The sequence below is a fragment of the Trichomycterus rosablanca genome, chromosome 11 (assembly GCF_030014385.1).
Source record: "Trichomycterus rosablanca isolate fTriRos1 chromosome 11, fTriRos1.hap1, whole genome shotgun sequence".
Lineage (NCBI taxonomy): Eukaryota > Metazoa > Chordata > Actinopteri > Siluriformes > Trichomycteridae > Trichomycterus > Trichomycterus rosablanca.
The window spans coordinates 788308-813353 of record NC_085998.1 but is presented as its reverse complement, the minus strand read 5'-3'; the positions used below and the strand labels follow the sequence as shown (position 1 = coordinate 813353).

At 43.3% G+C, this 25046-nt stretch overlaps 1 protein-coding gene across 2 annotated transcripts; it reads right to left on the bottom strand.

Moving 5' to 3' along the window:
* Nucleotides 1-5717: 5717 nt before the first annotated feature.
* LOC134323181 (KH homology domain-containing protein 4-like) lies at nt 5718-24464 on the bottom strand. 2 transcript variants are annotated; one of them, XM_063004624.1, is made up of 14 exons: nt 24337-24464; nt 22140-22407; nt 18741-18860; nt 18534-18613; nt 17161-17213; nt 16729-16931; nt 14081-14289; nt 13381-13441; nt 13239-13296; nt 9616-9803; nt 8525-8644; nt 6998-7068; nt 6736-6827; nt 5718-6000 (listed from the first exon to the last, which is right to left on the bottom strand). In XM_063004624.1, exons 1-14 carry the CDS (start codon nt 24351-24353, stop codon nt 5882-5884), a joined length of 1659 nt encoding a protein of 552 aa, XP_062860694.1. In that variant the 5' UTR covers nt 24354-24464; the 3' UTR covers nt 5718-5881. The 2 variants fall into 2 exon arrangements, with proteins under 2 accessions (XP_062860694.1, XP_062860695.1); XM_063004625.1 differs by having other exon boundaries at nt 6998-7065; nt 24337-24462.
* Nucleotides 24465-25046: the final 582 nt, after the last annotated feature.

Here is a 25046-nt window from a genome sequence, read left to right as displayed (position 1 = left end):
ATTAGATGACCAAGAAAACTGGGGGAGACAAAGAAATCTTAGGATTGTTGGATTGTTAAAGATAAGATAGAGGATGACTCTGCAACCAGATTTTTGGAACACTGGATTACAGAATTTTTGTATCTGACCATGCACTGGTATTCATGACATTGCTTTATAATGGGGGCCAGCAAAGTTCGGTTCAATGGAGATTTAACCCGCAGGTGTTGCTGAAGGACCCAAAACGTATTGAATATTTTGAGACTGAATAACAGATTTATCTCTCGATTAACTCATCAGAAATCTCTCCATCAGTGCTTTGAGACACTAATAAAGTCTGCACTGTAAAAAAAAAAAAAAGCATTAAAAAAATGTATTTTTCTGGCAGCAGGGGCGCCAGAAAATGTCTGTAAAAAACGGAAAAATACTGTAAAATTTAAAACAGAGATAAACTGTAAAAAAACAGTAATTATATATACCATAATTAACATCTATCACTGTAATTTTACAGGAAATTGTCTTATAATTTCAGGAAATCTTCTACTTTCAACATATATTAATTGTTAGAACAGTGTCGTACACCTCTAAAAACAAAATAATTATCTTTATAAATGATGATGAAAAGTTTAAGTACAGATAATTACTACTGTTATCACAAAAAAATAGCATATAAAACAAAAAACCCTGTAATTTTACTTAGCAAAAGCCCAATTTTAAATTAACTGTCAGAGGTATTGCAAAAAAAAATCTGTTAAATTGTCATTTTTTTATTTTAATAGTTATTAAGGTTTAAAATATGCTGATTCTTTCAAATATATGGAACAAAAATCAGTTTTTTTTATTATTTATTAAAAAGTAAAACTAACCGTTTAACAGTTGTAGTGTGTAATGTGGGTTACACTTGATAAAATATAATATAATAAAATATGCTACATTTTTTCAATGTGAATCATGTGTATGCTATTTAATATATGGAACAAAAATCAGTTTTTTTATTACCAGTAAAAGGTCAGTCCAACTGCAACTACACATTTCCAACCATCTGTAAACAGAAGATTCAAGACATCAGTTGTTTTGTTGTAAACAACCAAAATATTATTTCTATAGTAAAGACTTTAACATGACTAATTAATTATCCAATATTGTTCACATGTGTGTTTTCATGGATAACAGTCACAAAACTCAGGTTTCTAATGATGCTAACATTACAGAATCACTTTGGTATCAGTCTGTACATAACGTGAGCGCCAAACCAAAAGCATGCCGATCCCCTCAGGCTCGAGCTGCCTGCTCCATCTTAGCTAGCTAGGTTGTGTTTCTGTTTTTTAATGCACTGACAGCAAATATTACACATCTTTTACTGTCTACCTTCTTCTAATATACTTCCGCAACGAAGTAAGTAGTATTACTGCTACTAGTTAAGAATACTAGCTGTTGAACTTGACTAGCTTAGCACTAGCTAGCACCACGCTAGCACTAGCTAGCACCACGGCAGTGCAACCGGACACACTAGTGCTGGACTAGTGCTTCAATATTGATAATATCGCGATAGAAAATGTTTCAATAACGGTGACATGATTTTAACACAAATTCGATTTTTACACAAATAAGGGCCTTGCTCAGGGACCCAACAGTGGCAACTTGGTGGTGGCGGGGTTTGAACCAGCAACCTTCTGTTTACTAGTACAGGACCTTAACCACTGAGCTATCACTGCCCCACATTCATGACAGGAACGGTAGTTATTCATCACACAAGTTTATTCGATTCACAAGGTTATATCAAACACAGCCATGGACAATTTTGTATCTTCAATTCACCTCACTTGCATGTCTTTGGACTGTGGGAGGAAACCGGAGCTCCTGGAGGAAACCCACGCAGACACGTGATATGGTGTATGGGTATGGTGTATCGGGTATGGTTTTATACAGTGGTGTTCAAAAAAATAGCAGTCCAACACCATTAACCTGATAAATCACTGTTTTTAGTAGAAATGATATTTCTACATAGCAGAAAAATTGACTTGAAAGTGTAGTAGAGTAATGAAAACAAAACAAACCCAACAATTAACACATGCATGCCGCTCATTCTGAGTAATCGAAGCATTGATTGAAAGGGGCTTGTTCAAAATAATAGCAGTGAGAAGTTCAATTGGTGAAGTCGTTCATTCTGCAGAAGAACGGGTGTCAATTTTGGCCCTTATTTAAGGTAGGAGGGGGCAAATGTTGCACAGGTTGGTCATAGCACATTTCCTTCTGAAATACTGGGTGAAATGGGTTGTTCCAGACATTGTTCTGATGAACAGCATACTTTGATTAAAAAGTTGATTGTAGAGGGAAAAACATACAGAGAAGTGCAGCAGATTATCGGCTGCTCAGCTAAAATGATCTCAAAAAAAGTGAAAACCAAAACCTGAAAGATGCAGAAGGAAGCGTGGAACTACTGTTCAAATGGATAGAAGAATAGCCAAAATGGCAAAGGCTCAGCCAGTGATCACCTCCAGAAAGATCAAGGAACATCTTAGCAAAATTGTTCTTTTTGGGTCTAGTGGCTGTAGACAGTATGTCAGACGACCCTCGAGCACTGAATTCAAGCCACAGTACACTGTGAAGACAGTAAAGCATGGTGGTACAAAATGATGATATGGGGATGTTTATTATACCATGGTGTTACGTTTATTTATCACATACGAGGGATCATGGATCAGTTTAAATATATCAGAATACTTGAGGAGATCATGTTGCTCTGTGTAGAAGAAGAAATGTCCTTAAAATGGGTGTTTCAACATGACAATGACCCAAACCATCCTGGTTACAGACAAACAAGATTGTGGTAATAGAGTGACCAGCACAATCCCCTGACCTCAATCCCAGAGAGAACTTGTGTTCTGACGTCTGAAACACGTTTTTTTGAGGCAAAACCCAAAAATGCAGAAGAACTGTGGAACGTCGTCTAATCATCCTGGACTGGATACCTGTTCAGAGGTGCCGGAAGTTGGTCGACTCCATGTAGCACAGATCTCGGAAACAATTGTTATGCCACTAAATATTAGTTCAGTAATTTAAAGTAAAGTGAAACCTTAAACATTTTCAGCTTATAGATCATTTTTTTTGAGTTTTTAAAGAAAAATGCTGCACTGCTATTATTTTAAACAGCCGAATATTAATTTTTCTTAATTTTCTGTAAAGGATGCAGAACACAAACTGGCTAAATGTTGTTAATGTTCTGATTTAGAATTGAAAGTGGAGTATTTTCAGTGCATTTGCATTTATGGAAATAAAAGTTATTATAATGATTTTGAGCTTTATTCACTTTTTTAAAATCACTGCTATTTTTTTTAACACTACTGTATATTCTGGAAACATACGAGATGCTCTTATATAAAGTGGATTATATCCCTAATGGAACAACACATGGATATTGATCAGGTAGGCAGATAAGTTATGATTTTCTGCTGCTGTGAGTGATCTGGGTCGCGGTTCTGCTGTTTACGGTTGGCTTTCATTTGGCAACGATAGCATTATGAAATATTGTGATTTATTATGTTCATTTATTTGAGTATTTATGTAAGTAAAACGGAGCATAAATGTGATTGTGAGATTCTGCTGGTTTGTTTTTGATTGTGATCATGTTCCTATGATAGGGTAAGACCTGGTATATTGTTTAGAAGTGCGACCCCTAACAGTAATAAGCTGCATGGCTGGTGAGCTGTGTGTAAAGTGCTCTGCTGTATTATTCATCCATCAACTGTTGGAAAATAATCTCCCTCCTTCTGTTAAACAAGTAACTCAGTAACGTTTACTCCGAGTACATTTTACATGAGTTACTTTTTACTTGAGTAGATTTTTAGACTAGTAACTTTACTCCTACTTAAGTAAAAAAATATCAAAGTAATAGTACTTTTACTGGAGTACAATATTTTAGTACTCTTTCCACCTCTGACAGAAACCCTGAAAAGACGTTAATAAATAAATCACTATAAGCAGATCGGCCGTTAGCATTTTTAAACAAATAAAGCATGCACAACAATAAAACTTGAATATTATTAAACTAAAGATCTATATAAAACAATATAATAAGACAAACATCATGATTAACATGCAATTAGACAGATGAAAAAAGATTTTGTAAAGCTTCACATTACCTGAGACGCCATTGAAACACAATGTTCCTTCACCATCATATCCGGTTTTACCTGATAAACTAATTGCATTAAGTAGTTCCAAGGAAGTAAGGCAACTAAGTTAAGTTGAGTCTACTAGAAAACATTTAAACATCTAAAATGTAATTAATTTGTGTCACACCAGCAAACCCTTTTTTTGAGTGTGTAACTGATAGGTTAGAGCATCATTTTATATATGTGGTGCATAAGGTTTTACAGTTTGTATAAATGCACTCATTTAACAATTCAATCTTTAAATTAATACAAATGCATAAATAAAGTAAAAGTTAAAAATCTGTTTAATTTGTATTGTTGCCTGTCTCATAGGCAATACCTTTGTTTTTCCAATTTATGTATTTAAAGCAATGGTTAAGAAATGCAAAATTACAAAATATTTCTTTCTTTGCTCACATATTTTCTTGCAATTGTACATTTTTATTTTTTATGTATTTAACTGTGATATATCGGCATAACAAAAGGTTTCTTTTTGGAAATTACAGAAGATTCTGCTAGTTTTGTCAATGAAGATTACTTTATTTTTACAGTTAGTTTTGTTAAGTGTCATCAAAAAACTGTTAAACAGATTTTTAATGTATTTCATTTATAGAGATTTATTTTGGGTAAATCACATGACACTTTACAATATACAGTTTATTCCTGTAATTTTACTAAAATCTCTTTAGTAAAAAAAAAGTCTTTTTTAAATACAGGGAAAACCTGTAAAAAATTGTTTATTTTTTACAGTGTATGCACATGGCCTTGTCAATTAATATGAAAAAAGTAAAAGTTTTATGAAAAACGATACACTAGTGAAAAGTTCCCATCATCAGCCATTTTGATGAGGCTGTCCCTGTCCATACACACTTAACACTAATGCAACAGCTCTCCCAGTCACACCAGACTGCTATATCAGTTCCACATGGTTCCTGTTTTCCTGACCAGTAACATAATTAAAAGAATACATGGATGGTTCAGTACATTTATCTGGAACTGTAAAAAGCCTTGATTAAAACTGGCAAACTTGCAGGAGGACTGGCACTACCCAACGTGAGGTTATATTATATTAACTGACTTGTTTCTTCAGATGGATATACAATCCAGATATATAATGGAGTGGGTTAGGAATGACCAGGAGTCACTATGGTTATATATAGAACCATTTAATTTGGGTAATCTTATTTCTTTAGCTGCACCTCCCCTTCATTTTAAATAAAAAGAATATTGGAATCTCGGATAATAACATAACTGTGAAATCTACGTAGCACGCATGGACATTAATAAAGAAACTGGAAGGTAAAACCAGAATGTTGTGTATAGCAACACCAATTAAAGGAAACCCAGATTTGGTTCCAGGAATAATGGATGGAGAATTCGCCCAATGGAAAAAGAACCAAATCCAGACTGATGTGATCACGTCCTCTACTGGCTGAATCATGGTACTGCACAGAGACAGAACATGGTGGAGATCCGTACATGTGAACCAAAGGGGGTAAAGCTCTACAATTCAGTTTGTTCTCTACACTGCAGGAACATGAACACCAGCAGTCAGTGATTGTACACAAGAAATTCCACTCCATGTTCGTTTTAAGTTGATGATTTTATTCCATAGGAACAGTTAGAACATCTCAAACCCAGAAAGTTCAGCTCAGGGGACGAAGCTAAATGAGTGAGGAACATGCGTCCTCCTGCTGGGGGTGGTGGTGGGGGGGTAATTATGAACATTAGAGCAGAGATCAGGGTGATTATGGGGTGACGCTCCTCCTCACACTGCACGTTTCCTCCTCATCAGAGGAGTCTCCACCGTATGGGACCAGGGCTGAAGGTTCTGAGATCTTCACCTTCTTCAGCTCCTCGTCCTCACCTGTCAGGAACATCAACATGAATAATAATAAATACAGACTGAAGAGATCCTGATGGAACTGATTGTACGTGGGGTCTAACGTTAGCACACCGCTTAGAGGTGTGGGTTCGAATCCCAGCCTGGCTCGGTGTTCACACAAACACAACTGGCCATGACTGAGGGAGGGAAGGTTGGACGACAGTTAGTCTTCCTACTACCACTGTAATATCTCAAGAACAGGGGGGTTTAGTGTGGCTCTCCATATGCAGTGTTTGAGGGAGGGAGGGTCAGACGACAGGCCTTCCTACTGCTGCTGCGATAGCTTGTAAGGGGGGTGGACAGGTGACATGGAGCTTAGCATGGCTCTCCGTACTCGATACAGCTCTTCGTGGGAACCCAACACTAACATGATGAGAAGTGGTGGCAGATTGGACCCGTGTCGGAGGGGGCGTGTGGTGACCCGGCTCTCCTTGATCAGATCGGTGTTCGTGCAAGCAGCAGTGAATTCACAATCGGGAACTGGATATGACTAGATTGGGAGGCTATTATTAAATAAACGACCCATTTACACACAATTTCGAACCCTTGGGGTCACGAGCCAAAAAGGGCCACAGCCACCAAATGAACTTGTGCATGCGCCCCCTTGTGGAGGCTTTACGTTACATCTTGTAAACCACAGTGGGACCAGATTCCCGCAATTTGTCATGTTGATGCTGTAGATCACAGTGAGACGAGCTGAAGGTTTATTTAACTTACCCGTGTGTGTTTGAGCAGGTTCTTCTTCCCTGGGTCTCTTCAGAGGTGGTGGGAGCGACACAACAGGATTTACAGGAGGCGGCATCAACACCCTACACACACATTAATATAGCAGCCCAGTGTACACGCACACACACACACACACACATCATTAATATAGCAGTCCAGTGTACACACACACACACACACATTAATATAGCAGTCCAGTACACACACACACACACACACCCCCAGTACAGGAGGGTGTAGATGAAGCTCTTACCGATCTGAGCTTCTGACTTCAACACTGGTACTACACACCGCCTCAGTCACCGGATCTTCTGGTTTAGTCTGCTTAACACACACACACACAATCAGAATCAGGCTTCACTCAACTGTATTACCAATAGTTTGGAATAAGATGGTCGTTCTATAAGAGCCGACTCTAATAAGAGCGCTCTAGTATCCCAGGTAGGCATGACTTTGCTAGGTGGCTACTGTGGTATTTCTGAGGGTTGCTTTGGCGTTTCTATCCTATAATACTAGCTTTTATAAATCAGTTGCTAGAGTTTAAGTCGTTACTAGTGGTTGCTGTTGGTGGGTCAGTTGGTATCTCTGCTACTGGTCAGGTTGTGATCGTATCCCAGAGTTCAAATTGTGGCCATGATGTTCCTAATCCATTGCTCTGGTAGCCCAAGCGGTTGAGCTCATATTTCAGGTTGTTGGTAGGTAGTGTGATTTGTAAGGTGTTGCTAAGCTGAAAAAACAAACAAACAAACAAACAAAAAAAAAACAACTGAGGCTCGAATCGACTGAAGAAAGTGACCTGAACTGACCTGAATACAAAGTATAAAATTGGACGATTAGGAACATTAAGACCCGGCTGTGGGGCATAAGAGAGGGAGTCGGGTCTAAACCCTGCGTTCTTCAAACTCTGGTGGTTTGAATAAACTGTAGACCATTCTGACCAGTCTGATTATTACTGTTAATCTTTATTGACCTATTTAATTTAAAGTAAACTGAGTAAATTTATCCAACACACGCATCTCCTCAAGGCCTCAGCATACTTCCAGCGAAACTAAATTCGCGAGCGTTGCGTGAAGCCGAACGCGCCTTCGAGCTTGCAAGCTGGCATACTTGTAGCGGTTTCGTTTTGCCCGTCGCGTCTGCTCCACAGCTGCAGGTGACACGGTGACGTTATAATGTAGTGACTACCGAAAAACGTTGGTGTGTCGCATAGTTAATTATCTCATAGTTAATCATAGTTAAATTAGAGGTAGTGTGCTTTGCTTGGCCGGTACAGAAACTCTTTCAGTACGCAAGTGCGCTGTGTTCGCATACACAAAAAATGCTGCCCAAGCAGTAGATTATCCAGGTACTTTTCGTGTACTGTTTAATAAATGCTTAATAATGATTAATAACTGCATACTGTTCAGTATGAAAGTAGTGATTTCGGACGCAGCCGATGATCACAGTTGAGACGCTCCTCAAAATCCGTGTTTGTTTCCATGACACGCCTCTTTTTTTTTTTACCGACCAATCACAGGCATTGTCGCGGAGTTCGCCCAGCTTCCATGTGCGCGACAAGGCGAGCGAAGCCTCTGCGCGACGTCCGCGGTTGTTCGCTTTCTCCGCGATTACGTCACATCGGTCGCCTAAGCCAGGCGAACGTCGTCTCCGCATGAAGTATGCTGAGGCCTTCAGTCCTTAGACTGTTGTGCTGCACCCCTCAACCCCCCCCCCCCCCCCCCCCCCCCCCAATTTGATTACCAGTATAACATTAATATAATTACAAGTTTAGTACACACACCTCTGTCGTTTCCTTCCCTCCATCATTTTCACTCTCTTCTATAAAGCGTCTCTTTGGACTGTTGGAGTTTGGAGAAGCGGCCGAGTCGTTCACTGCACCGTCCGAGTCCTCATCTTCGTCCTGCCCCAAAATACCATGAGGAACATGAGCACGTTTTAATGAACAGATTTTCTACACAACACAAGTCCGTGTTCGATCGGTGAGAAACATCAGCAGGCGTACGTTTGTGTAGCGTCCTGGTGAACGTTTCCAGCAAAGGGAGCGGGCTCAGAGCTAACCTTTCTAAACACGCTTCACAGTATGTGTTTGTTGTGTTTCTGCACATGGAATCAGCTCCAAAACTTTAGATTTCAGACTGAATTTTCTACATTGTACTGCAGTAAACACACAGTGATCCTAGAGGGGAGCATGATTTAAGCATACAAGAGCATTACAGATAGTTACTAGAGGGTTGCTAGGATGTTTCATAAGGTTGCTAGGTTGTTACCAGGAGTTCGCTCTAATATCACAGGTACGGATGATGCCAAGGGGTTACTAAGGCATCTCAGGTGGTTGTCAGGTGGTTGCTACATGGCTAGTGTGGTATTTTTAGTACTTATGGAGATGGTGCTGCTTGGCAGTCAATTGGCATCCCTGCTACTGGTCAAGTTTTGCTAGTTGATTAATCTGTGGCCATCATGTTACAGATCCATTGCTCTGGTAGCCCAGGCGGTTGAGTTCATCTTTCAGGTTGTTGGTAGGTAGTTTGTGATTTGTAAGGTGTTGCTATGCTGCTTCAGGCTGTTATTAGGGTGTTGCAAGCAACTTTTTAATCAAAAAACACTTATCAGACCCCACATTCCAAAAGAACTGAGGTGAGTCGACTAACAAAATCACTAGTAATCAGAGAAGAAAGTGACTTGGATTGGCCTGAATACATAGGGGCCTGGCTCAGGGGCCCAACACTGATAAATGACCCGATTATCCGTCCAGTAACTTTGATTTGTATTCCCAGGATTCACTGTTACCAGATGAGTGTGTGTGTGTGTGTGTGTGTGTGTGTGTGTGTGTGTGTGTGTGTGTGTGTGTGTGTGTAAAGTACATAAACAAACCTGCAGCATGAAGGTGGACGGGCGTGGACACACTGGGTACTGGACCATCTGCGAGCCCTCTGCGGTGCTGGGTTGGCTCCAGTAGCTTCCTGTGGTGGGGTATGTGGGGTAGGTGCCGGGGTAGCCGTACCACGCCTGGCTGCTGTAGCTGCCCCCGGCGGAGGAGTATCCGTGACCCGGGTACGACACTACAACACAAACCCGGGGGCGACTTTAGAGACACGACTCAGGATTATGGGACAGAAGTATTGGGACGCCCTTCTAGAGAGGGCGTGTAAGCAGGAGCAGTGTGGGCCGGGATCTCTGCAGATCGGCCCGTCTCTTCCTGCTCAGGTTCATCTAGGAGGTGAGTATCGGCGTCGACCAGATGATCTCCACCGGCCCCGCCTTCATTAACCTCCACACACACACACACACCAGAAATAAAGAGCAGAAAGTATGTGGACGCCACTTCTCCAGCATGACTGAGCACCTGTGGCTCTGTGTGTAAACCTGGTGACCCACCCTGCTCTCCATCAGTAGAGAGGATTCTAATCAGACCTGGAGCTCATGAACAGATTATTTAGACGCTCTACTCGGACGTCGCTTACCAGCTAACGTCTCCCTGTACCGAACGTGACGCCCCAATTTACAAGTAAACCACACCCGTATCATTACACCCTTATACAGATTACACATCAGTGAGGATTTATCTACATTAGAACGGAACTCCGTTGGTTGCTCCACTCATAATTCGTCCACCATGTTTGTAGTTCTTTGTGAAGAAAGTCGTGCAGCACTTAATGCTGGGATTGATCTTCGGTACTGAGGAGGCTTCGGCGCTCCCTCGTCATTCGGTCAGATCATCACTCAGAATTAAGGCGCCTCAGTAGGAGCATTTTAAGTGAGCTTAGGGTTTAGACACGCCCTCTTCTCTTTTCTGGAGTGTTTAGTTTGTTTGGGTTTATTTGGCATAGACATTTATTAGATCGTACTATTTGAATTTAATTAAAAAGGTCAAAAATATGCTTAGATATAGTAATATATAGTAATATACAGGGATGCACATAAGTGGTGCGCAGGTGCGCATGCGTGCTGAAAATGAACAACGCGCACCACCAATCACAACGAGAGGCGCGTTTGCGTACCAAAAGACGAAGTTGTTTTCAGTTTGCACAGACGAAGCTGCAGTCAACGTCAGGGTTTACAACGGAGTTGTTCCCAAATTGCGTCAGACGGTTGCGATCTGGGATTCGCTTTTGCATATTTTGTGTACCGCCCGCACCCTGGAAAACTGCGGCGAGTCAGCTGATCGCATGGTTCCGTACTGTGAGACATTTACTCGCTCCATTGTAAAGTTACTGAGCTTCTTTTTACAGAAAGGGGGCGCAAAAACATTTCACAACATTAGATCAGACATCACAAGTTGCAACCAATATATCAGGGAGCCGCTATATATATATCAGGGAGCCGCTATATATATCAGGGAGCCGCTATATATATATCAGGGAGCCGCTATATACAGTGTATCACAAAAGTGAGTACACCCCTCACATTTCTGCAGATATTTAAGTATATCTTTTCATGGGACAACACTGACAAAATGACACTTTGACACAATGAAAAGTAGTCTGTGTGCAGCTTATATAACAGTGTAAATTTATTCTTCCCTCAAAATAACTCAATATACAGCCATTAATGTCTAAACCACCGGCAACAAAAGTGAGTACACCCCTTAGTGAAAGTTCCTGAAGTGTCAATATTTTGTGTGGCCACCATTATTTCCCAGAACTGCCTTAACTCTCCTGGGCATGGAGTTTACCAGAGCTTCACAGGTTGCCACTGGAATGCTTTTCCACTCCTCCATGACGACATCACGGAGCTGGCGGATATTCGAGACTTTGCGCTCCTCCACCTTCCGCTTGAGGATGCCCCAAAGATGTTCTATTGGGTTTAGGTCTGGAGACATGCTTGGCCAGTCCATCACCTTTACCCTCAGCCTCTTCAATAAAGCAGTGGTCGTCTTAGAGGTGTGTTTGGGGTCATTATCATGCTGGAACACTGCCCTGCGACCCAGTTTCCGGAGGGAGGGGATCATGCTCTGCTTCAGTATTTCACAGTACATATTGGAGTTCATGTGTCCCTCAATGAAATGTAACTCCCCAACACCTGCTGCACTCATGCAGCCCCAGACCATGGCATTCCCACCACCATGCTTGACTGTAGGCATGACACACTTATCTTTGTACTCCTCACCTGATTGCCGCCACACATGCTTGAGACCATCTGAATTAAACAAATTAATCTTGGTCTCATCAGACCATAGGACATGGTTCCAGTAATCCATGTCCTTTGTTGACATGTCTTCAGCAAACTGTTTGCGGGCTTTCTTGTGTAGAGACTTCAGAAGAGGCTTCCTTCTGGGGTGACAGCCATGCAGACCAATTTGATGTAGTGTGCGGCGTATGGTCTGAGCACTGACAGGCTGACCCCCCACCTTTTCAATCTCTGCAGCAATGCTGACAGCACTCCTGCGCCAATCTTTCAAAGACAGCAGTTGGATGTGACGCTGAGCACGTGCACTCAGCTTCTTTGGACGACCAACGCGAGGTCTGTTCTGAGTGGACCCTGCTCTTTTAAAACGCTGGATGATCTTGGCCACTGTGCTGCAGCTCAGTTTCAGGGTGTTGGCAATCTTCTTGTAGCCTTGGCCATCTTCATGTAGCGCAACAATTCGTCTTTTAAGATCCTCAGAGAGTTCTTTGCCATGAGGTGCCATGTTGGAACTTTCAGTGACCAGTATGAGAGAGTGTGAGAGCTGTACTACTAAATTGAACACACCTGCTCCCTATGCACACCTGAGACCTAGTAACACTAACAAATCACATGACATTTTGGAGGGAAAATGACAAGCAGTGCTCAATTTGGACATTTAGGGGTGTAGTCTCTTAGGGGTGTACTCACTTTTGTTGCCGGTGGTTTAGACATTAATGGCTGTATATTGAGTTATTTTGAGGGAAGAATAAATTTACACTGTTATATAAGCTGCACACAGACTACTTTTCATTGTGTCAAAGTGTCATTTTGTCAGTGTTGTCCCATGAAAAGATATACTTAAATATCTGCAGAAATGTGAGGGGTGTACTCACTTTTGTGATACACTGTATATCAGGGAGCCGCTATATATAGATCAGGGAGCCGTGCATTGTACAAGGTGAGCACCAAGCAACAACCTCAGGTGCTCCTTTGAGAACCAGGCCAAAAATGTTATGTGCACCCCTGGTAATATATATAGTATCGTAATATAATGTAGTATCACGCCCATTTATAAGAACTGATGATTGTTTAATATTTAGACTTTCTAAAGAGTTAAGAATTTTCAAACAGTTGTTTTATGTTCTCAACTCTGTGAAAATGGTCTCTGATGGCTGAAACTAAGACATTTTAATAAAATATGTTTTTTTCTGGAGTGTAGGATGATGGGTAAAGCGTCTGTTTTTATTTTATACAGAGCGCGCTAGGCAAGCCACGAAGTACTTCTGAAAGCAGAGCACACTTTATATCACCGCTCATATTCAGGCGTCCACATACTTTCGGCTACACGGCGTACACAGGCATGATGTGAACATTACGAGACGTGGTACCTTGTGTAGAACCCGTGGCGGTGTACGTGGACACAGTGCGTTCATGCTCAGCTTTTACCTGCAACACACACACACCAGCACAGAGCAGTCAGCAGTCTGACCCAGTCGTACCAGTACAACACACCAGTAAGACCACGCTCACCGTCTGTAGGAGACTCTCACACAGCTTCTTCGCTGATTCCAGTCCCGCAGCGTTCGGGTGGCTACGAGAGACACAGAAAATATTACAATCCTTTAGTCAAGTTCATCCTGGAGGAAACCACAACACGAACACACACTGAGCTTCATCCACACGGTGGCGGGTCACACAGGAGGACCCTGAACCCAAACCCAGCTGGCCGACAGCACTGCCGAGATTCGAACCCGGGTCTCAAAGGTAGTGGGGTAGACGCTGCACCACATTAGCACCTCATCCGCTTCACTGGTATTATAATACGGACCTGTTTATAAGAACTGATGGTGCAGAGTGGTCTAACCCAGTACCACACCACTGTGCAGGTTGTGGGTTCGAATCTACACTTGGGCTAGAACACTAGACCGCTGCACTGCTTGAGCGCCACCTGATGGTGATCAGATGAACTCACAGGGAGGAAACACACAAACTAAAACATGAAGATATAAAGATGAGTGAAAGACCTGTAGGGACATGTAGCCTAGTGGTTAAGGTTGCTGGTTCAAGCCCCACCACTGCCAGGTCGCCACTGTTGGACCCTTGAGCACAAGCATTAACCCTCAATTGCTTAAACAGTATAGTCACAGTACTGCAAGTCGTGTTGGATAAATGTAGTTAATGCAACACCGCCACCGTGTGGACGCCCCTATAAAACGCGCCCCCCACACACCTGATGTAGAGGTACAGCGGCTCGAAGGACTCCCGGCGCGAGGCCTGCTCGATGTAGCCCGATCCCTTCCCCCGGAGGAAGACCCGCGCCCCGGTCTCGGTCTGGATGTGCTGCAGGTACGAGCCGCTCGGACCCTCCACCTTCTCGTTCACGCTGAAGCCCGGCAGGCATTGCTCCAATCCTACAAATAGCTTAGTGTGCACAAAACTCTGCAAGCAGCACCAGAGGCACAGTCAATTACACACTGCCCCTGTAAACCCTACCCCTGCACCCTACACCCACACTACCCCCTGCACCCTACAGCCACTCCCTGTACCCTACACCACCTACAGACCTATAGAAACAGGTATAATGTATAGATCTAGATACACTAACACTGTATTTGGGTCTCCTATCTTCTCTATACGTTCACTGCTGATTATATAAGCTACAGTGGGACTAATAAAGGATCTTAACTTGCGCACACCTCAGAGGTTAACCTTTAAGGGGATACAATTACTGACTGTAGCCCATCTGTCAACACCCTGTTCCTTATTTACCAATGGAAAGTGACCCACATGGAACCCGCACTGATCCGACACCAATACAGACCGTAATAACAGTTGTTGTTGAGGGCAGGTGTAGCCTAGTGGTTAAGGTACTGGACCAGTAATCAGAAGGCTGCCGGTTCAAACCCCACCACTGGCAGGTTGCCACTGTTGGGCCCTTGAGCAAGGCCCTTAAACCCTCAATTGCTCAGATTGTATACCGTCACTTTGGATAAAAGAGTCTGCTAAATGCAGAAAATGTAAAAGTAACAGGTGCAGCAGTGTTGGTGGCCTCTTTATAAGAGACATATACCCTCGTTACCTCTTACAGCCAATGAGAGACACGTTCCATTGATGGGTGGGGTCAAAGTGATGGAACAGATGAGCTACAGCGCATCTATAAAGCATTTCTTTATTTCTTTATTTAAGTTAACGCCATGTTTAACACATTGGTGTAATTTAATGGCCATCTATAAAGTAAGTGTAGCTTTAGATTCCCTAATCCTGTCCTGAAGACTAGGCTAAGGCTGCTAATCAAGCTAAAACTGCGCTGCCATAACGGCTTAAAAAAAAATAAAACGTAAGACAATAAAACCCGACAGTCACTTTCAAGTTGAGATTTATTTAGAAAACGTCTCACATTAACCTGAATTAGGAGGAGAGGGTCAGTAGCAGGGTCGGACGGCCGGCTAAAAACAAACGTTAGCACGTCGCATCGGTCATCACAGTCATTTATATCATGAAAAACGAGTCCATGAGAGGGCGATCGTCGATACGGACGGTCTCCAATACGCTGGTTTAAACGAGACAGCAGCTGTAGAGATGAAACGTCTCGGTCCTGATAAACCTACCAGTCTACCTTAACGGTGTTGCAATGCAACGTGACGATGCAGCATTAAGCTAAACGTACGTATTCTAGCGGCTCATTGGTTCATGAGGAGACATCCGGTCGTCCACACAAACACTCCGGTATTTTGGATTCTCTTTCAGGATGGTTGAACCTCTCTAAATCCTGATCTTCGTGTTTCCATAGAGATGTAAGGTGCACCTTTTTTATTTTTTATTTATTTATTTACATTTTTCCTCCCCTAAACTAGTCGTGTCCAGTTACCTCGGATTGCGTCCTCTATACCGGTTCGATCCTTCACCGCTGGCTGAGGACGCCTCTCGACTGACACGTCCCCCCCTCCGGCACGTAGTCAGTACAGACTGCATTTTTCACCCGAGCGAGTCGAGCTCATACACCGACGGGCACCGTGTACGGAGGGCCACGCCCCCATCAGCGCTATTCCTCAGCCCTGAGCAGGCGCCATCAGCCACCGGTTATGAGGACCTACGATCCGACTTTTATACCCTCTGACCCCGAACGAGAGCCGATCGTCGTTCATGCCGCCGCCCGGCGCAGTCGGAGAGGCAGAGCCGAGAATCGATACGACGTGTTCGAGACCCCGACTGCGCCACCCGAGCGGCTACCGGGCTACTCTTAAACCAGCTCACAATCCACCTTGGTACGTCAGACAGCGCACATCATGACCATCGGGACGTCTTACATCGGATAGAACACAGCGCCGTCTACTGTGCGGCCACAGACATTACCACGGCAGCCTCACTTCATGGAATCGGGACGTCATTCAAGTACGTTCTGCTCCGCTGGCATCCGATTGCGTCTCCACCATCTTCCGTGGGCAGATCTGGTCCATGTGAGTGTTGGTTGGAAGCTTCCTTCAGAGTTTTTTTTAAGTTAATGGGGTCTTAAACACACGTGTGGAGCAGGAACACCAAACACCAGGTCTTGGTCACTGTCCACAGGCTTCACAGACTCAGATAAACGTTGGGAAAACTTCTTAAACATCTTCATCCTCCAGAGTTGTTGACCTTCCCTAACGTCTTAGAGTACACGTTTGTTCACATCACGATCCTCGGCCCTCGCTAACAGTACACCATCAGCTCCAGTCTGGACACTTAACAAGCTATCTAGCTGGTTATTCTGGGTAATCTGTTCACCTAGAGTCTCCAGTCAGCCCGAGTCGACCCTAATCACCCGGCTTCACCGGGGCGCGTTACAGACAGTATCGGGACACAGCGCGCACCGAGCCCTAGGGTTGAGAGTCGGGTACCTACCCCAGCGTGAGGCGGAGGGGGTCTGTGCGCGGGCGTTACGGGGGCGTTCGGGGGTCGCGGCGTGGACGCGTGCGGCCGAGAGGGAACGGACGGGCGCGGCGGCTGAGGGTAGACGGCCACCGTCGGCATCACGGCGGGCCGCCGCCCCCCGGACGAGCGGATCACGTCCTCGGCGATGAGCTCCTTGATCCGCGTCACTGCCTCTGAGGGAGAGCGTCGGCCAATCAGATCACAGCATTACACGTGGAAACATATAAATACTCGAGACTCGAGTGTAATTCTGAGCATCAGGTGAATACGACAATCAATCAACATCAAAGCGAGTTTACATTTAGTGCCGGATATTTAGGTTGAGTGTAATTCAGTCATTAACCACCTAATCAGAACATCAATCAGATTTAGATCATGCACCATTAGGAGACGAGCACGTACTGTTCACTTGGTCCTGACTGCGTCCCTGGACGTACAGATACAGGGGTCTCTCTCTACACAAGGTAAACAAACGTAGATCAGAAACATCAAACTAATCCACAAATAACAGATAAACCTACCACATACATGCAGTGTGTGTGTGTGTGTGTGTGTGTGTGTGTGTGTGTGTGTGTGTGTTATATAAATAAATAGTGCCAAAAGTATTCGCTCGTCTCCCTTCACACACACGTGATCCTGAGTGACTCCCATTCTTAATCCACAGGGTTTAATATGATGACGCCACCCTTTGCAGCTATAACAGCTTCAACTCCTCTGGGAAGGCTTTCCACAAGGTTTAGGAGTGTGTTTATGGGGATTCTTGACCGTTCTTCCAGAAGCGCATTTGTGAGGTCAGACGCTGATGTTGGACGAGAAGGCCCGGCTCACGGTCTCCGCTCTAATTCATCCCAAAGGTGTTCCAGTCAAGTTCTAGTCGAGTTCTTCCACACCAAACTGGCTCATCTACGTCTTTATGGAGCTTGTGTCATGTTGGAACAGGAAGGGGCCATCCCCAAACTGTTCCCACAAAGTCGGGAGCATAAAATCGTCCAGAATCTCTTGGTATGCTGAAGCATTAAGAGTTCCTTTCACTGGAACTAAGGGGTCGAGCCTGACTCCTGAAACCCCCCCCCACACCATAATGCCCCCTCCACCACACTTTACACTCGGCACGATACAGTCAGACAGGTACCGTTCTCCTGGCGACCGCCAAACCCCGACTCATCCATCAGAAGCGTGATCCGTCACTCCAGAGAACACGTCTGCACTGCTCTAGAGTCTAGAGTGCATTGCGCTCGGTGATGTGAGGCTTGGATACAGCTGGAGACCCGTTCCATGAAGCTCTACACACTGTTCCTCAGCTCATCTGAAGGCCACATGAAGCTTGGAGGTCTGTAGTGATGGACTCTGCAGAAAGTTGGTGACCTCTGTGCACTATGTTCCTCAGCATCCGCTGCCCAGCCCGGTCATGTTACTTTACGTGGTAACACTTGGTGGCTGAGTCGCCGTCGTTCCCAATCGCTTCCACTTTGTTATACCAGCACTGACAGTCGACTGTGGAATATTTAGTAGTGAGGAAATTTCACCACTGGACTTGTTGCACAGGTGGCAGCACGGTACCACGCTGGAATTCACTGAGCTCCTGAGAGCGACCCGTTCTCTCACTAATGTGTGTTGAAGCGTCTGCATGCCGAGGTGCTCGGTTTTATACACCTGTGGTCATGGAAGTGATTGGAACACCTGAATTCAGTGATCTGGGTGGGTGAGTGAATACTTTTGGCGATAGTGTGTGTATATAGATATATACACGACTGAGAAGTCTCAGAGCTACGTACCCTCCTGAGTAGGTGGATCTCTCACTCTCGCTCATGTAGAGACCTTTAGTGGACACCGCCGCACCACTGTACTGATGGATCTGAGGACACACGTAATACGGTGTTACATTATTCTACAGCAGTGCATTATGGGATCTTACCCTCCACCATTACCAGTAGTAGAGTAGACACGTTCAGGACGGGGTGAGACGATGCAGTGATACGAACCTCCTCCTGGATTTTGCTCCTGGTGAGAAGATTCCTGCAGTTGACGGGAACGTCGTTTATATCCACCTCTGTGATGACGATCTCTTCGGCGCTGGAGGGCGGGGTCACACCGGGAGGGGCCTGGACAGAGAAATAATGATAAGGTATGGGGGTCACGAGCAGGTGAGAAAACACCCACACAGGACACTTTTATGAGCTACACCTACAGTCCAGTCACCTCCAGTAAACACCAACATAAAAGCCTGGATGCTACGTTCATCAGGGTTGAACCTTCTGACAGGATAAACAGAAGTAAGGTTTTGTAGGGATGTAACGATACACGCTACCCACGATTTTTTTAAACAAAATGAAATTGAAGACAAATTACGAAAGTTCTTTTATTATTTCTCTTTCAAACAAAACTGTATGTGCTTGTCTAATTTGTCTAAACAATAAATATTTCCTTTTATTTATTAAATAAATAAATAGAAAACAAATACTACAAATAAAGTATCCTCACAAATCCGAACCTGGCAACCCTGTAGTGCAGTCAACCAGGCGAGGTGAAGAGCGCCAGCGCCCTCTGCTGTTTAAAGTGAATATCGATTTATCTTAAATGAATAACCGATTAGAATCGTGGCACATTTGCACCGATGTTTAACTGTCTTGTGGTGCATCGTTACATCCCTAGAGCTTTAAGCTTCTTTTGGAGGGACGATTTGGAAACTTCGAGGCGACAACTTGTGCTCGTTTCTTTTTAAGAGCCATTTTTCCACACAAAGGAAGGACAACCGAGATGGGGACTCGAGTCGCACACACGGCGACTTCAGACTCGACCCGGACTCGTTTCGAATGACTCCGACTCGACTCGTGACTCACATAAAATTGACTCGTGGACAACAAGTCAGCAACATTAGTTACGTGTGGTAATTTATATATTTATGATCCAACATCATTCTGAGCGTGTCATTTTCTGCTCTCTAATAATAATAATAATAATAATAATAATAATAATAATAACGCTCCGGCCGTCTTAACCCACAACTCCCTACACCAGGGGTCATCAAACTACGGCCCGATGCTTTAATTTGACCGGCCCCTTTAACCACAGCAGCAATACATGTTGTCTGGCCGCTGTTCATCTTCCAACTCACAGTATTATAACGGGGAAAAAATAAACAGAAAAACAGAAATTGGCCGCCCGGAGTCTCAGTAGATTATACGGCAGCGATCCAACGGGTGGCGCTCCGAGCATGAGGGGAGTGATTGGCGCATCAATGGAGAGATGAGCGACCGCAGCCACTGTGGGATTTCGTTATGAAAATCCTCGTGTCCTGTGTTCATTTCATTAAAGCTAATGCTCTTAACTACAGGCAGTTTCAGGAATTCTTGTCTGAGCTGAAGATGTGCTTTACTGAGATCCGCTCGCTGAGTCGGGGCGAGTTTTGAAATGTTTTAACGTCCTGCTCCTGGAGATCAACGCATTTATGCATCCAAAATCAAAACTCAAGCACATTGTTTAATTTTGATGCTTCTCTTTCGATTGCTCCCCGATCTCAATAAAACATGCACTCAAAGTAACTACCGTTTTCGGGAGCATCTGCATCTGTGTGCAGACTTTTTCGAAGTTGAAACACCTTAAATCTCCAACCGGATGCAGTCAGACTGCTAAATTGCTCCACCCCTCATGTACTGTCTATTCACCAGTTACCTTAAACACCTGTGACCTGGTGCTGCCTTTTTCTGCTGCTATAGTTCCAATCGTGCACTTTAGATCCACATAAAGCTGCTGTAGTTCCTGTGCAATACTTGAATGTAAATGTAAATATTTAAAATTCCTACCTTAGTTATTTCTTCTAGTCTTTTTAAGTCCTAAGTTTTATTTTTACTTAACTTGGTTTTCTTGCTCTGTATATTTTATATATTATTATGTTTACACAAACCGAGACCTAAGTAACTGCATTTCGTTCTAATCATGTACATGGTTTTGAATGACAATAAAGCCGAGTCTGAGTCTGAGTCAGATCCAGACTCACTGATCAACATTTATTAGCCATTATGACTGGCAGTAACAAATATGGAACCTGTTGATTACTCTCATCAGGCAAAAGCAGGCTCACAGTTCACACTGATTTGTTTTAAGGAAACACTGTATGAGGTAGGATAATGGAAATTATTAAAATAAATAACATTTCTGCATTATCATTATGAACTACAATTATACAAAGCCCAGACGATACATCCAGTATAGATAGTAAATAGCTTTTTTGGGTGTGTTTACCAGGTCACCTGTGGTCCGGCCCCCAGAAACACTGAAGAACAGTAATCTGGTCCTTTGGTTAAAAGTTTGAGGACCCCTACTCCCTACACAGTCTGAAGTTCACTTCATCTGAACATTCTCGTTCCCTTTGGATCAGAATCTCACTTAAAATGGTGGAATACCCTACGTAGTGCACTTCACAGGAACGACCGGGGTGAATGGAACGCTCCTACAGAATCGGTGCTGATGGTCGAAAGACGCTTTCTGAACCAATCAGAGCTTCTGATTGTAATTGTTAGTAAGAAATGCTGTTATTTGCATTTATTCGGTTTGCGTCACACAGATGACGCGGTAATGAAACGCTCGATCGGCTTTCTAACCACTTCCTGTTTTACTTCACCACCGGGAAAAGTTTGGAGGTTTTTAATTATAAGCACATTTACAAAATAACGGATTCTGTTCCTAATGGGACGCACGCTTATAAATGTAATAGCATCTGGAAGAACAGAAGCTAAGGTAAGCAGCGGTTATGATGGTTTTTGCTGTGTTTGGGATTTTGGCCGCTGTGCCGTGATTTATCGAGCGCTTTTGTTCTGTAATGAAAACAAAACGTATCAGTTGAAGCTTTTAACTGGAACCTTCTTGTTACAGAAATTACATTCATTTACACGATGAGGAGGAAAGTAAAGACACGAAGTAAAACGGCTAAATACACTCGCTAATCTGTTGTTGTTTTTATCTGAACTTACAGATTATTTCTTTATTTCTGCGCTACATTTATAATATATGTTCTGTGTTTATTATATTGACTCCTGACTCGACTCGTATTTTGAGACTGAGGATGTGCTGAACCCTTTTTACAGGTTATGACATCACAACACATCGCCTCATTTACATGACATGGATTCAGTGCAGCGCTTGGTAGCAACTTCAAATTTGGGTTTTCTCTCCAATAGTGTGAGTAGAGCTAGTAGGCCTCAGTGTTCACCTGTCAGTACTGGACCTGTTCAGCTCTACACAGCTTTATTATAGGAGGTTAGTATCAGCACTTCTCTAGGACTTGAAGAGACTGCTTTCAGACCCTCCATCACCACTCTAGTCAGGATTCTAATCAGAGTAAACGACCCTCGATGACCCTAAACCCCGAGTGCGAGACGTACCTTCGAGGGTAGAGGCTGCAGCGGTCTCATCTTCCCTTTAGCCATCAGCATGGCATTAATTTTGGCAGCCATGGCAGCAGCCAGCTCTGCTCCACCCCGTGAGGGGGCGCCAGACGAAGGACTCGCCGCCGCGCTCCCTGGTCCGGGTGCGCCGGCCGGCCTCGAACTCACGACTGTCCCCGCGTTAGCGGGTGCCGAGACGTTTCCTACGATCCCCTGCAGCACGGCCGCTTTGGGTTTGGGTTTGTCCCACCTGCTGTTCAGGCACCTGCAACAAGAGAAACAAGCTTAAAGTTTTTCCCCAGCATGCTCCAGTACACAGGGGGTTATAAGACTTCCTGACACAACCTTCCTACTTTAATCCAGGCTTGGGACCTGCACTGAGAGCGCACTGACAGATGCACCTCTGAATGGCTTGGCTGTTCCCACCACTACCACAGAGGACATAATCGTATCATCTGTTAAACAGAGAGCAGTCAGGGTGCACTACAATACAACAGGTCAATAAATCCGTGCAGGAATTGCGTCTCATGTGCAACACCCGGAGTTTTAAAGCGTTCCTCTATTTAATATTTAATTTGCACTCAAGCAGGTAGAATCTGGAGAAATGTCATGGTCTACAGTCATAAATAATGAATGACAAAGCGTACTAGTACTAAATAATAATAACCTTTGGTTGTCGCTGCTCATTTCTACACCTACTGTACATTCACTTCTTGAAATAAACACCAGCTACTACAGAACATTCTGTGTGACTCTCTTACATTATAAAGCTTCATTACACTGATATTACCACAGATCTGTAACCGAGTCAGACTCGTTCCATCTAAGGAGCTAAAAGTTCAGCAGATGATCCTGAACTAACGAATTTGGTAATGAATAAACTTTTGCCTCTGATTGGCTCTGTAACGTTTTCTGTTCTCATCTACATCACAAGTAAGAACCGCTCACGATTTACCAAAGTGAACCAGGAGTTTATATAACGTGCTGATAGAATCCACTCAGATGTGACCGGGTCGAATTATCTTTTTAAAGTAAATATTACAATCAGCAGAATGACATCGTATGTATGATGCACAACGTTAATGATGTTATTTTAGGTCATGAAGAGCTTTCACGATGGTTTCTGTATGATGGGTGATGAATGGTGATGTGATGGTTGGCGCTTCGTAGCTCAAAGTCTGGATCGATCCACTGAGCTGTTAACTTAATGTGATCTTTATATATCACACCATCGGATCGGCTACTTTTAGGAGATATCGCCGATAGCATATTTTGATTAAAAATCGGCCGATCGATCGTCCCATCTCTATTAAATGAATACTGATAATGATTCTGCTTTTTCTGTGTCAGTTCAATCAGTATTTTTGTTGTGAATAATTGTAAAAACACGTTATATAAATCTTTACTCGGCATTTTTAGTACAATCTTGGGACTTTAGTGGCAAGATCTTGGGAATTTTTAAAATAGAGAGTGGCGACATTGGTTTTAAAGGTGATACATGCACAACACATGCACAAAAGCTGCTCAGGGTTTGTGGCATGTAATTACAGTCAGTAATGGTATATCCACAAATTGCATCAATATGGTAAGAGTAGCTTATAAAATTGGCCGATAAACGTGTGTCAATCGTGTTCCTAATGAATCTTCCCCTTAGTGAAGGCAGCACATTCAAAAGATGTTTTTAAAGCCTTTAATGAGTTAAAATCACCTGGTTGGTCCATCACAGGTAACACTCCTGCCCAGTGTGTGTAGAGCTAGTAGGCCTCAGTGTTCACCTGGTCAGTACTGGACCTGTTCAGCTCTACACAGCTTTATTATAGGAGGTTAGTATCAGCACTTCTCTAGGACTCAAAGAGACTGCTTTCAGACCCTCCATTTATAATCTTTACTTATTTATTACTATCATTAACTAGCATGCAAATACACGCTGGCTACATTATGCTAACGATGCTAACGAACTAGAACAACACACAAGCACATTTATTCACATAGTTCTGTTCATATTAAAAGCGTAGAACACTGAGAGAATAACGAACTGAGCAATTATATAACACTATAGTAATAAAATAATAATATAATTCTAGCAGCTGTGAAGCTAACTTAAATATGCATAAATATGCTAAGCTAACAGGCTACCTGATCATATCGATATAGTAACGATGGCAAACAAACTCGATAAATAAAGTGAACTTACGGCGTCCCTGATGCCATCCTGCGTCTCCTCGAATCCTAAAATATTGAGTAAAAGAATCTATCGCTTAAATAAAATGAACTTTGTGTTTATCTGAGGTCGCGGCGCGTTAGCTCTGCTTATTAAGCGCTGCTCAACTGCTGCTTTTGTAGACACACAGCGCGCATGCGCAGTCAGTGCCCGAGCGCTTGGGTTTGAACACGCATGCGCGACCATGACAGAATCTGTACTTAGTACCGTCGAGCATTTCAGAAGTTTTAAGGCAGTTTTATTAGCTGGATCGGAAATACATTCTATATTATTCTATATCATTCTATATTACATTTATATAAAGAAATATGACTCCAAAGTCTCAAAAAATACCCACAGAACCGATCCATTACCTCATGAGTCCAGTCTCAATAACATGTTACCTCAGGAGCTTCTGTGGATGTGAGAAGCACAAAACATGGATTCAACAATATTTTATACGCTTGCACACCGATCAGCCATAACATTAAAACCACCTCCTTGTTTCTACACTCACTGTCCATTTTATCAGCTCCACTTACCATATAGAAGCACTTTGTAGTTCTACAATTACTGACTGTAGTCCATCTGTTTCACCCTGTTCTTCAATGGTCAGGACCACCACAGAGCAGGTATTATTTAGGTGGTGGATCATTCTCAGCACTGCAGTGACACTGACATGGTGCTGGTGTGTTAGTGTGTGT

Coding starts and splice junctions, on each gene's coding strand:
- LOC134323181 (XM_063004624.1), bottom strand. Junction 16,932..17,160: donor CAGTCAGGACCAAGTGAACA/GTACGTGCTCGT, acceptor GCTCTCCCTCAG/AGGCAGTGACGCGGATCAAG. Junction 14,290..16,728: donor CCCCTCCGCCTCACGCTGGG/GTAGGTACCCGA, acceptor TGCTGCTTGCAG/AGTTTTGTGCACACTAAGCT.